The sequence below is a fragment of the Lytechinus pictus genome, chromosome 2 (assembly GCF_037042905.1).
Source record: "Lytechinus pictus isolate F3 Inbred chromosome 2, Lp3.0, whole genome shotgun sequence".
Taxonomy (NCBI): Eukaryota; Metazoa; Echinodermata; class Echinoidea; order Temnopleuroida; family Toxopneustidae; genus Lytechinus; species Lytechinus pictus.
The window spans coordinates 11,449,601-11,463,529 of record NC_087246.1 but is presented as its reverse complement, the minus strand read 5'-3'; the positions used below and the strand labels follow the sequence as shown (position 1 = coordinate 11,463,529).

The 13,929-nt window shown below is 34.6% G+C and overlaps 1 protein-coding gene across 2 annotated transcripts in view; it reads right to left on the bottom strand.

The window, feature by feature from the left end:
• LOC129254830 (bridge-like lipid transfer protein family member 2) overlaps positions 1-13,929 on the bottom strand; it is a 55,521-nt gene that overhangs the window by 22,933 nt on the left and 18,659 nt on the right. For both annotated transcript variants that reach the window (XM_064109431.1, XM_064109437.1), the window contains 13 exons: positions 10,271-10,363; positions 8,259-8,318; positions 7,698-7,794; positions 6,880-7,090; positions 6,210-6,382; positions 5,451-5,549; positions 4,232-4,498; positions 3,762-3,858; positions 3,092-3,188; positions 2,394-2,468; positions 1,899-1,970; positions 1,341-1,435; positions 375-537 (listed from right to left, as the gene is read on the bottom strand). In XM_064109431.1, the coding sequence (XP_063965501.1) occupies positions 375-537; positions 1,341-1,435; positions 1,899-1,970; positions 2,394-2,468; positions 3,092-3,188; positions 3,762-3,858; positions 4,232-4,498; positions 5,451-5,549; positions 6,210-6,382; positions 6,880-7,090; positions 7,698-7,794; positions 8,259-8,318; positions 10,271-10,363 (1,599 nt within the window). The remainder of the gene's footprint in view (positions 1-374; positions 538-1,340; positions 1,436-1,898; positions 1,971-2,393; positions 2,469-3,091; positions 3,189-3,761; positions 3,859-4,231; positions 4,499-5,450; positions 5,550-6,209; positions 6,383-6,879; positions 7,091-7,697; positions 7,795-8,258; positions 8,319-10,270; positions 10,364-13,929) is intronic.

The window sequence follows — 13,929 nt, the reverse complement described above, 5'->3', positions numbered from 1 at the left end:
ATTTATTTTGTCAGACATATACATGCAGGTGTGAAATATAAAAAAAAAAAACGGCAGTGAGATAGAAAAGGGTACAATATACATCAATTTAGTTCAATTTTTATGTTTCAAATAGCAATAGGAGATCAAAATTTGTTTCTGATACATGTTACTAAGTACATGTACATTACATTTATTAAGTACCGTAGAATAAACAAAACATTAAGATGTAAAGCATATGAATTTGATTTCAGTTTAATCTTTTTTTCAATTTGTGTGAAGAAATTATTTTGCACAAAATATAAACATGAAGAGTACTTATTCTGTAACCAATACACTGACAGTACACAGGACTTCAGTCGAAAAACAAAAGATGGACAAAAGTGGTAACTTACTATTGGTCTATGGATGAGACCATCACTGTTCTCTAAGAGCCGAAGACCATTCTGAGAGTGAAACATACCAGGTCCTAGACACACCTCTATCCCTCTCTGTTGGGCAAATGAAGCCCAGTAGTTCAATCGTAATGCTTGAAACTTGGCTTGAAAGTCTACAAGCCTGGAAAGACAAGAATGCTCAGGAAGTTGGTTACTGATTAATTTAACTTTGCATTATAGTGGAAAATGACTTCTAAACATATCAGTATTTATAAAATTACTGGAACTACATCTAAATAATTATGATTTCATGTAATAATATAAGAAAAAGGAAAGTGGGGATGTGACATCATCAGACCACCTAATGAATATCAATGAGGACCTGCATATAACTGTTTTCAAAAAATATTTCTGCAATTTAAAATTCAATAACTTGTTATTTGTGATCAGATTTTGATGAAATTTTCAACATTTTGCTCAGTGAATTTTATTATATTTATTTAGAATTTTTTTTTTTCAGCCTAGAGTAGCCCTTTAAATGTTTCAGGGCCTAAATCTTTAAGTTTCTGACTGAGTCTATTAAAAGAAAAGTGATGTCATGAGCTTATGTAAATTAGATGAAGCCAACTATAATGTATACAAAAATCCCAAATACAGATACGCACATGTGGGCACATGCATTATTCATAGTTCGAAAAAGGTAAAGTCTGCTAACTGAATGTTATGCTCATTATGCTTACAAATGAATAATTACTTGGTTTCTAAAAGAACTATTTGGTACACAATTTCTTTTCACACACACAAGGAGTTTTGTTGGATTTTGCTGAAATTCAATTTGTGATCATTACTTCATCTGTAATTTATTTTCTAACTTGAAACAAAACCTATATAAATTCACTCTGCACAAAATAACATAGTTCTTTTAGATACATATTCCATATGAACAATGCGCCACAAATCATATGGGGATTACTGCATTCTTACTTGAAATGTCTACTGAGTGGGGTCTTCTTTTGTACTGTGTTATTAAAGAGCCTTCCTCTTCTTGTTGGTCTTGTTACATTACCAAGGGTGCAGGACTGTTTGATACAAGAAAAAAATGTTTATTGTTTGAGCTAATGGATATTCTAACTAGTTAAGGTTATAATTATAAATGTATATTGCATCATACATCCATTCTTTCATCCATCCGTCCTACCAACTATCCATCCACATGCATTCATCCATTCATTTATCATTCAATGCACTCATCAATCTATTCATTATTCATCTATGCAGAACAAGAAAGAAAAAGTACAAGGTGTAAAATTCATAAATACATGTAGTTTGCTTTTATGTATGACATTCATGAATAATGCAGTTGTTTCTGAGACATTAATAATCAAATGTATGTAGAATGCAATCCCTAGACTTTAAATATGATTCCCATTTACTTTCTTATTCACCTTCAATTACAACTCCCTCCCCATTACACTTGCTAATTACAATACATACATAAAAAATGCAATCCAATCTCCTGTTAATTCAACATTACTAACAAACCTGAAAGTTTTGAAGCCATCTCATTGTACTACTGTAGAACAGACACTCTGGTGGGTCTTCTTCTTCACCATCCTATGAAAAAAACAATACAGAATTAACTTGCATATGAAGGCATAGGTGAAGTCAAACAAATATTTATGGTTAATACTATACAATATATTATGGTTCAAATTTATGCAAATATCGATTTTAAAATTGTTACTGTCAAAACATTATAAATGTAAAGTTGTGTTCTAGTCATATTTAGTGAGATATAACAAGAAATACGATCACACCATAAAACTGTAGGCATACCGTTGGCACTTCGTTCTCCAGTCCTCTATAAGATTTATACATTATCAACAACCCTTGTGTAACCAAGTAAACAGACCACTGCATCCTTATTACATCACTTAAAAAAATAAAACAATTTAATGCAGAAATCGATTTTCACCTCAGAATTATTGTATCCCACAAACATAAACAAAAAATGAAAGATTCAGATTGTATATTTACATTAGGTCCTTTGAGTTCCAGTGACATTCGTAAGTGGAGATTCTGAGACCTGAAAGCACCATACGAGTCATGAACCTGCAATCACAATAAAAAAAATATTAAAAATACATGTATGCAATGCCAGTCATAAAAACAAAACCAACTTATCACTAGTCTAAATACAAAATTAGTGGAACCAATTGATAATATGGTAGCTAAAAATGTGTGAGTTTGCGTTAAATCGGGAACTGATTAATTCTTTGTGTGCAAAATTTACACTGCTAACATAAACAATGTCAACATGACAGTACACTATCCCTCTGCACCTAATCAGTTTCAAATGGTATGCCATGCTTGATCATTGAGAGGATAAAGTTGTCATTTATTTTGTCTGAGTTTAAATTATCTTGTCAAACTCCCATTTTACTCTCTTGACAATCATAGAATCCTATCAAAATGTAATGGGATCATGTTTCATATCGGTGGACTTTCATTTATAACTTCTGTTAGATTATTATCCATAGGCAATTCAAGATTTGATATATACAACTTTTGTGATGCACCTATTTTTGCAAAAATATTGCTATATGCTTCCATAAAACAGCTTCTCACTTTTACACATGTTTTACAAGTTTTGCCCCCCCCCCAAAAAAAAAAAAATGTCACAGTAATTGCATCACAGATCTTAATCTGCCTATTAAGAGAGAGAGGCTTTTTACCTGTGTGATAGAATGAGCAGGAACCTTGTCTGGTGCACAAGGCATGATACTGTGATGATCATTACAATCTCCATTCGTCAACCATTCAATACCAATGCTGCAAAAAAAAATATATTGATAGGAATGAAATTTATTCTAGGTATCCATCTCATTGTTTATCACATTCATAGACTTCACTAAATGTATTTTCTGTAGATAAGCAAACACTCATTACATCACTCTTTACTTAATTCTTACTTCATTCTTTTAATTTAATCTGTTCCATGTTTATTTCATTGCATCAACAATGGCAAGCAATTTGGTAAAGTTTATGAAAAGTGTTATATATGACTAAGGTATTATCACAATAGTGCACATAGGAGTAGATAATTTCATGATGAATAGGGCTATATAAATGCCTATTATTATCATCAATATATTATGAATATAAACACTAATGATTTCCTTCTTAACAACCAAATAACTCTTGCCTAAATCATATCATAGCCTACTTTTTCAATATCAAATTTATTTAGCAATAAAAGCAGGTTTAAGCAACATCACATTCTGCATACAGGTAAATGAGCAAGACTCCAAATATTAGAGTTGTGCGATACATACTTAAATACGATAAAACTTCGAAATTCAAAAATTCATATACAACATTTAATAGTTCATAGAGATTACTTACTCCCATCTGAACTTTGGTAAGTGGATAAGTCTGACATCATCATATTTTGATGCAGTCCTCACAAAGATGTCTAAGTTACCCTTGATTAAGAAATGTGCTGGGAAAGAAAGAGAAATAAAATCATCATATAAGACTAACACTCCTGGCATTTTTTTAGAATTTGTGAAAAAATTATAAAAACATGAGAACTGAATAATAAAATAATAATAACAAGAACAATTCTAAATGATAATAAGGATATAGTGCATTAAAACATTATTTATCATGTGTAAGGGATTCTCCACACCTTAGAATAAAACAGAAGATATCTCGCTGTAATTTATCATGAAAAGAGGATTGAGGATCGAGTATGAACAACACTGTTTGGTTCCTGCTCGGTGCTTTGAATTAACAGTATGTACAACAATGTTCTTGATCGGCCATCATTATTGAATGATTATTAGCAAACATTTATGTTACAAAACACATACCGTTGGTCCAATCTAGATAGATATCCCTCCACTCCCAATCCAGTTGCTCTGTAGTGTTGTAAGGATCTTTGGTGGTAAGCCACATCATATTGCACTGTTCCAATGAGATGGTAAGTCGGCCATGGAAGAGTAGGCGGACCTTGTCCCAGAAGGGGAGGGGCTTGCTGGGGTCAACAGAAGGTCGATTGAGGAGGTTCATGGCTAGGTTGACCTGACCCCAGGCTGGCTCCATGCTGGGACCGTATGCCATACTCATCCCAGTAGCATCTAGGAAAAATGTATGAATCAAAAGTAAAAGAAACATGTCTTGATACTGCATTATATCATTAGAACTCTAAATTTTACTGCTTAAAGGTCAAGTCCACCCCAGAAAAATGTTGATTTCAATAAATAGAAAAAAATAAAACAAGCGCAACACCAAAAATTTCATCCAAATCAAATGTAAAATAAGAAAGTTATGGCATTTTTTAAGTTTTTTCTTATTTTTCACAAAACAGTTACATGCACAACTCAGTGATATGCAAATGAGAGTCGATGAAATCCCTCACTCACTATTTCTTTTGTTTTTTATTGTTTGAATTCTACAATTTTTCAAATTTTACAGATGTGACAATAAGGACCAACTTGGCTGAACCATTTTATGTTGAACAATTGTAATTCTACTTGTTCAGGGAGGGACAAAACTTTGTTTCACAAGATATTGAGGAGAAAATTAGAATATTTGATATATTATATATCAAAATGCAAAAGAAATAGTGAGTGGGTCACGTCATCAGTCACCTCATTTGCATACTGACCAGGATGTGCATATAGTTATTGTGTGAAATTAAGCAAAACTTCAAAATGTCATAACTTTCTTATTTTACATCCGATTTTCATTAAATTTTCAGTTTTATGCATGTTGGATTTTTCTCTTTTTATTCAAATCAACTTTTTGTTAGAGTGAACTTGCCCTTTAACTTATCCTCAGCAGTGACCTCAAATCGCCTCTGGCATCATTTTTCATGTTTTTAATTGTAAAGATTATCTTCATCACCATCGTAATCACCCTTTTCACCATCATCATCATTATCATCATCATCATCACCACCATCATCATTATCATGTTCATGCTTATCATTGAAATCATCACCAATATCAAGATGACCACCACCAAGACTGATACCATCATCAATATCATTGCAAGTTGTTTGTCAAGCCAATCAAACACTTTTATTACCTGTAGTGAGATCATGGAAGAACTTCAGAGGTGGCATGCTTCGAGTGACTTTCACATCCTGCCACGGTTCATCAATCTCAACCAGACCATCACGTTTGGCTGAATTAAAAAGAAAATGCTTGTTCAGATATGGCTCAACAAAGCTTAGCAACATCTCTGTGTACAACAATGTCAATGGGACATGAGGTAACAAAACTGTTGCAGAGGCAGGACTACATAAGAATACTGCGGTTCAAGAGACAAGATGTATTATCTTAACAGTTCCAAGTACTATTAACCTGAATGTCTGTGATTGCAGTAGTTCATAAAAATTCAAATACCCTGCCAAACCCAAAGATGCATGTCTGGTGCAAAAGTATTGTCTGGAAGTATTGCTATGTTGTAAAATGAAAAATATGTTATCATCATCTGGAAGAATTTGTTTATGTAGCGAGGTGTAGCGGTTCTGACTCTCGCCTTGTAATTAGAGGGTCGTGTGTTCGAATCCCACCATGGCCTAGCGTCCTTTGGCAAGACGTCAATCCACACTTTGCCACTCTCACCCAGGTGCTAATTGGGTACCGGTAGGATACAACCGTCATTGTGGTTGGTTTAGCAAGTGTGCGCCTAACAGGCTGCATGAAATGCTATGAATCCAGTGACCGGGTAATAATAATTGTGAAGCGCTTTGAACAGTCATAGATTGATAGAGCGCTATATAGATGTCAATTATTATTAGCTTGGTTCATTCCTAAGCCATCCTGTTTCCCCAGTGCTTACCTCTTGGGGGCCCAGTCTGTTCCGCTCCAACCAGCTTGCCCCACCAATGCCAGTCACTTATCTGCCATAGATTCAAAGGATAATCTCTAAGTTTGAGAGAGAACTGTTTGACATGACCTCGAACCATTCGACACCACAGTGTACTGAATTCTGTCTCATCTGAAGGTGGTGGACTGCAGAGGTAGAACAATGTACGTATATTAGGTGTTGCCAAACAATCCGTAATCAACAACAAATTCCAATAGCAATTAACTTGTACATTCTGTTGCTAGAAGATTAGAAATCACTTTTAAATTTACTATTTCTTAATTACATTTAATATTAATTCATGTTGATTTCAGGACCTTACAATTGACTTGTTATGATTGGTTTTTTTTTGGAAGCTCAAACCTGTCTTGTCCTTTAAGCAACAAGTTTGAATTTCAATCAGTTCAGTTATTTATAAAATAAAGAATTTATGACCCCTAACAAGCATTGCATTATACAATGACATTCATTCATCTAATCTTCTGTATCCCTTTAATTGTTTCATTAGTCTGTGCCCAGATTCATCAAGATGAAATCAATAAATAGTAATTGCCTAAATATCCTTGGTTGTGATTTGTTAAGAAGAATGGTTACCATGATAATAAAAACGTAAATAAATTGTCCAAAAATAAAAAAACCCTACCTCGCAACATCAATCTCTTTCATGTGTCGTAAGATATTCTCTCTACCATTCATAGATTCATCAGCAAGGGCGCTAATCTCTACTCCTGTCAAGGTCAAGGTCATGAGGACTTTCCGTTGAGTAGTGGAGGCATAAAGCCTCTGGGATCGCTTCAAGAAGATCTCTATATTCTTCTTCTCCAGGGAGATGTACAGCTCTTCTATCTTCTTTGCTGTTAGGTTATGAAGGAAATACATGATGTGGGATTAGAAGCAATTTTTACTATGAGTCCATCACTGTATTAATTATTGACAAACATGAATCATACTTTTAGTATCCGCATGTGGTTTGATTTGTTCTTGGAGCAAACAATGATGAAAATGTAAATTAGTCTTGAAGTATTAATCTTATCAAAAAGGAGAAGCGGTTAAAGTACATTTTCCCTTATTATGGTTTCTCAATTAAGCATGTACTAAAATAAACTGTTCATAATACATTTTAACCATCTTTTCAATCAAATCAATTTCATATTTTATTTCCACCATTCAATAAAATCAATCCACAAAAAAGACTGTATGTAACAATAAATATGCATACTTTGATATATATATATACAATAACAATAGGGATATAAAGAACACGACATTGAAAAAATTACTACATGTGTATTTTAAAAAAACGGAGGGACAAACAAAAGCCCGAGGCTTATCAAAGGTTTAAAATCAACATATTGTCCCCCTTCTTTATGAAGAAACCTGAACATCTATGACACCTGTCAATAAAGACCAGTTCTTTGGTCTCCCTTGAGTGGTCTTTCTACACAGGTTATGAATACAAACCTGGAAGAAACTGGCCATGATTCCTCTTTAGACCCTCTACCTTGTTGTCCAAGAGTTCTCTTCTATGTTCACTCTCAGCTCGTTCATCTTTTATCAGCTACAAAACAAGACAGAATAATGAGGAATTTTTATGGATTTCAAAGTTTCCATAACTAAATTTGGGCAAAGGAAACATAGTGAAGTGAAAGGATATACATTTACTCACCACATCTCCTTCATGATTTTTTTTTTGTTTTGATATATTTGGTCTAAAATCAATGTGTATTACTACCATATGATGTCACAAAAAAAAACATACACTGTGTAGAGACAGAAAATGTCAGCATTCCCCAAAACATACTCCTGAACTCTGTCCTTAATTCCCCTCATTAAACTACTGTTTATTTTTACATCTAATAATGACAAATAAAATGGTTTTGAATTTAATTGAATGAAATCACAGATCAAAGGAACATAACATGAATTTCAAATCTTAACATTAACGTGTGAGGGATTATATGACTAATATGAAATTCAAAACTTCAAAGTAGAAAATATTAATGGAAGAAATACAATACTTACTTCATAGTTATCACCCAGCTTCACTTCGAATGGATCCTCATTCATCTGCATCTTGATCACCTGAAAAGGAGTATGGTAAAAACATGGACATGCAAGTATTTCCAGCTGTGACAATGATCTCAATATTAACTAGAACAGAGTCTAATGAAATAACCACACCGGCGTTTCAAAATTTGAACATGAATTATAGGTCAAATGACTGTGGTAGAAAATTCATAATTACTGAGAATATCAAAATAGCCTGGGTATTTATTACTCCTGGGAAATGGATGTTTCCAAGCAATGACAATGTGTTCCTAAATGTGCTTTTCTGTGCAGATTTCATTGTTTTCGAGAGTTTGTTTTGGATAAACTTTACCAGATTTTGATCTTTATCATGATATTATTGCTTGCTGCAACTACTTGAGTTAGGCTTTAAGCACCCATTTAAGCAAATATGAGATAATTGGTATTATCATCTCTTTAGAGCAGTCATTCTCAGTTACTTCTGTTGAAGCTCCACATTTCTTGTTGAGAATCTGTACTGCTCCACTGGCGCTAACGAGCGAAATATTGCTGAGGGGCCCCTGATGGGCTCGAGGGGGCGGAGCCCCTTGAAGCTTTGGAATATGAGGCTTTTTAAATGGCCAAGAGGGGATCTAATTAATATCAAACACAAATGCAAACAAACTACACAATTTATTATTTTTCAAATGATAAGTGACTTTTCACAACATACCAGTGATACCGCTAGTTCACGAGAGCATGCATGCACACATCACAGCAGGCAATACCTTGCAGCATTTCTCTTTCACAACCTTGGTTTTAAATAATCGGCTTCGGAAACAAAGTTTCTGATTTTCAATATGTCTAAAACTTCTTACTTCTGTGAAAATTATTTGATGGTTAAAACTTACCCGACTTACTTTTCGTGATGCCACACTAATATGCAAATTAAGAACTTTATTTTATATCTGTATATATGTCACCACATTTTCCGATATGATGTGCTTTGCCAGGAGTCCAAGTTGTTGATTAAAAGCATGGCTTGTCAAGTATAAGAGTGTTAAATCATGGACTTATTGTCATCATTTCAAATGCTGCATCTGAGCAATTCCATCAATTTTCAATGTATAATCTGAAAATGCGAAATTACTAGCCGTAGAAATAGTTGAAAACGTGATAGATATCCGACGAACGGGGCTATCAGATCACTTGTGATCATAGAGATAATTTGTACACCTCTATCGTGATGCACATACTATTGACAGTCGCACATGAATCCATACACCAAGCATATAAAAACCATAACGTTAGAATAAATAAAAATAAGATCAATATAGACTTAAGTTTAAAACACAACTGACTTGTTTTTCCCTTTGGGTAAAATTATCATCAAACATCAATTCTACATACATATTTTTCCCATTTTTTTTTTCATACTGGCTCCCACGCGCCTCTCCGCAAAGCTCGGTGCTCCACAAGTGGCGCGCTGCCACTATTTGAGAATCCCTAATTTAGAGTGTTTTTTAGTAGTGATACATTAAAAACATGTATCTTGGTCTGCATCATGCCCGTTCAATACCAGAGCATATACGTAAAAGGACCGATATCCGACGAATATCCCATAGGCTCCTGTACAATACTTGCCGTTGAATATGAGACCGTATTCAACAGTCTATAGTGCGCATGCACAAATGCGTGAAATATACAACACATACAACAGTGAAAGAAATGCGATGCGCAGCACAGAGCACAATGACACTCAATGACATCATAATGAACTACATGTAAGTCACATGTCAATGACTAAATTTGATCTTACGAAGTTATGATGCCGTATGTGGCAAGTGATATGACTTGTTCAATCAAATTTCTCCCTCTTTTTTGGGGGGGATGGGAGAGGTGATAATAATTATATTGGATGGCTTTCTTTCATGGAATACCAGAAATATTCCACTCGTTAGGGCCAAGTAAAAAAATACCTAGAAATATTGTTAGGAAACCTTTTTGATTCTTAGCATGTGTATTACCTGTGCTCTTATCAAGATATCAGCATAGAGTTTCTCTTCACCAACTCGCTTCTTCTGATGTAATAACTTTAACCATTTCCTGATGTTGATGATCTGAAAGGATTAAAATAGAATGAAATTGAAAGAAGGAATTAAATCACGGACATAATGCTATAATTATTTGATAAAAATGTCATGTATCTGGATTTTTATACCGAAGTAGTAATTGTTGTTGATTGTGCGCCTTGAGTGTCATCAACAGATATGTGCGCTATAGAAATCTCAAATTATTATTATTAGTAGTAGGAGTAGTAGTAGTTATAACTATAAAAAGTGAAACAAGGAACTTCAATGGGATGGAAGCAACAGCACTTAAGTCTCAATGTAAATGAGAGACAAGTAAAAAATAGCAAACTTGAATTTAATAAAATGATCAAGAAAATCAAAGTCACCATCACCACCATACAGGAATTAAGCAACCATGACCAGATATCAACCTGAATATATTACATATTAAAGTTATAAAAAATCTACCAAAAGTTGGACCATAGCCAATTCACCCCCCCCCCCTTTGTATAATATGGTAATGACGATGGGACGCAACTGTCATTTATCATGGCAATGCCAAATTTGGCGTTATTGAAAATTGAGTAATGTCTTTTTTTTTTATAAGCTCTGAGGTCATCCTCAATGTAAAATCTTATATCTTAGATCTTTTGAGGGAACAGGGGGGTGTTTCATCAATATTGTCGCGCGACAACTGTCAGCGCTGACTAAAATTGTCAGCGCTGACTAAATTGTCAGCTTGAAATACATTCTGCAGGCCTACACATATGAAATAATTGCATTTCATGAAACTCTCGGAGCCCCTCTGACTATTGTCAGAGAATTTTTATTTTACAAATCGTCTTGAACGAGGTTCGCTGACTAATTAGGCCACGCCCACTCGCAAAGTCGTGAAAAAGATGTAAAATTGGTTGATGTTTTCGCCGCGACGATTCGAAATGAAACAAAGAAATAAGTAGAAGCGAAGGTCCCCGGAGAGGTGAATGGGGATTTTACCGTAAGTAAAACCCTTCAAAATGTCGTTCATATTATATGTAAGGTGATTGAATTATTCGTTGTGCGTAATTATCAAATGAATTACAAGAAAAGAGGATCTTCTGGCAGGACCCCTGTCGATACGATCGATAAACTTGACAGTACATAATCCAGTCTAGTCCCATACCCGTGTTTCTGTAGAACTATCTCAAGCCCAAACTAACGACACGGCTCACGACTGTCACGTTTTTATGATCCGCACATGGTTGCAATTTTATAAATTTTGCAAAGAGAATTCTTTATATTGTTCTACCTTTATGTCATTCTGTGTTACAAATCATATTTTTTCATTTCCTTTGGTTTTGTATTAATTTTGTTGCTCGGTGTGGTCGAGGAGACCTTGATCACCAGGCAAACTAGCGTGTGCAATTGTTAATGTACACATATCCAATGGGGCCATCCTAATTCTGTGTTACAGATATTGGAATTGAACAGGAGCTAAATCACATGGTAATAGTGTGAGTGGTAAATTTGTAAAGTGGATGTTCTCAACTATTAATATAGGCTTAGCCTAGTTAGCAAGTCACAAGTCGAATGAAGTGAAGGCTCTCGACAGCTGGCGAGGATTCAGGGGGGGGGGGGGTACCTCGAGCGAAGTTCGTGCAGGCTCCACTCCACTTCACTAGTCACTACCGCTACACTACGATTCACCTACCCGAACTTCGAGACCATGAACTCGATCGGATATTCCGAGTGACAAAAGGTGGGATTTTATGGGGAGAAAATAAAAAATTCATGCAACATCACGATCTTTAAAAACAAGTAGAACTAATATTCTTACTTTACACAAAGTTTCACTTCTTTTCCATGCTTCTATCAGTCTCAAAATTAATGATTTAGAGCCAACATGAAGTTCCTCACACTTAATAACTCGCTGCCGATTTCAGAACATCGCATGCGCGCGAGGGTCCGAGCTCGGACCAGACCCGGTACCTCCTGCATGCGATGTTTTGAAGTCAGCAGCGCATTAATATTTATACGTATGAGGAACTTCATGTTGGCTCTAAATCATCAATTTTGAGACTGATAGAAGCATGGAAAAGAAGTGAAACTTTGTGTAAAGTAAGAATATTAGTTTTAATTGTTTTTAAAGATCATGATGTTGCATGAATTTTGTATTTTCTCCCCATAAAATCCCACCTTTTGTCACTCGGAATATCCGATCGAGTTCACTGTCCCGATGTTCGGGTAGGTGGAGCGTAGTGTAGCGGTAGTGAAGTGGAGTGGAGCCTGCACGAACTTCGCTCGAGGTGGGGGGGGGGGTGATGCGATTGTGGCAGAGGTACGTTCACACCCAATAAAAATTAAAATCTAGATATGAAAAAATTATTAGATCTAACTAAGTTTTAAATGGTGCACCCGGCCCGTGGCCGTACTGGTATAGCCTATAGGCCTAGATCTATCTTAAATTATCTTTGACTTTGCGCACCCAAGTGAAATGAGCCATTGCATAGCTCCCTTTTAAAAAAAAGATTGATCGTCCAATTTGGATGGGAGACAAAATAATGCTCTTCATTTGTGTGTGATTATGAAGTTTGTTTTGCTTTTATTTTTCTTAGTCAATTTTTTTAGACAAATTAGTATTTAGCATGAATCTGCAATAGCATCGGTGTTATTGGAGTTAATAAATTAAATTATTGTTGATAATGTCTCTTAATCTTTTTTTTGAAAAATATTGTCGTACCACATAAAGTTAGAGTCTAGTCACACCTAACCTTAAATAGCATGTAAAGGTTAAAGGTCTCTTCATTCTTCATTAGAAAAAAATATAGGAGAATATGCAATGGATAGCTCTCATCAATCCCAAATATTTTTCTGCCTTGAATCTCATATTAAAGTTCCATTGAACAAAGGTCACAGTCCAGAAATAGTTGACAATTTGATGGGGATGCAATTTGCTGCAGTTATGAATTAGGAGCCTATTCATATTTTTTTATTAATTTGATTGTGGCTTTTAACCGGCAAGGTATCCAAGCGCTACTGGGTTAGAAAAAAACTTTTATTTTTATTTTTTAATTAAAAAAAGAATTTGTAAAAAAGCTGTTTTACTATTTTGTATGGTTAATGTGTTAATGACCGTCTTGTTTATAATCAAGTGAAAATTATATGAATTAACAAGGATAAATTGTTGACCGATTGTTGGTAAATTCTAGAAATTTCAGGATAATAAAAGAAGAAAAATGATTGGTATATTTGATCATTCCCCTTGATGAAATGTCAACAATATTCATTGAAAGTGCAGTATTTTTCAATGATCACTGTAAACCTACATATTTTCTTTGCTACATGTATAACAATGTGATATTATTAATATTTTAATTTCAGACTATGGACATTTGAACCATATGCAGAAGAAGACGGGTCTGGAACTAGAAAGCTAGGCTCTGACTGGTCTACGACAGCAAGGAATGTGCCAGCGGCCAATCTGATGAACATGTGGCAGAAGATTTGGCAATGGGTGAAGAAATACTAAGATTGAAATGCAACCACAGGTAACATGTAGACTAGTAAAATGTGATAATGATTATAAAATAATGAAGGATATTTTTGGGGTTGCAGAATGTTAAATCATTAAAACC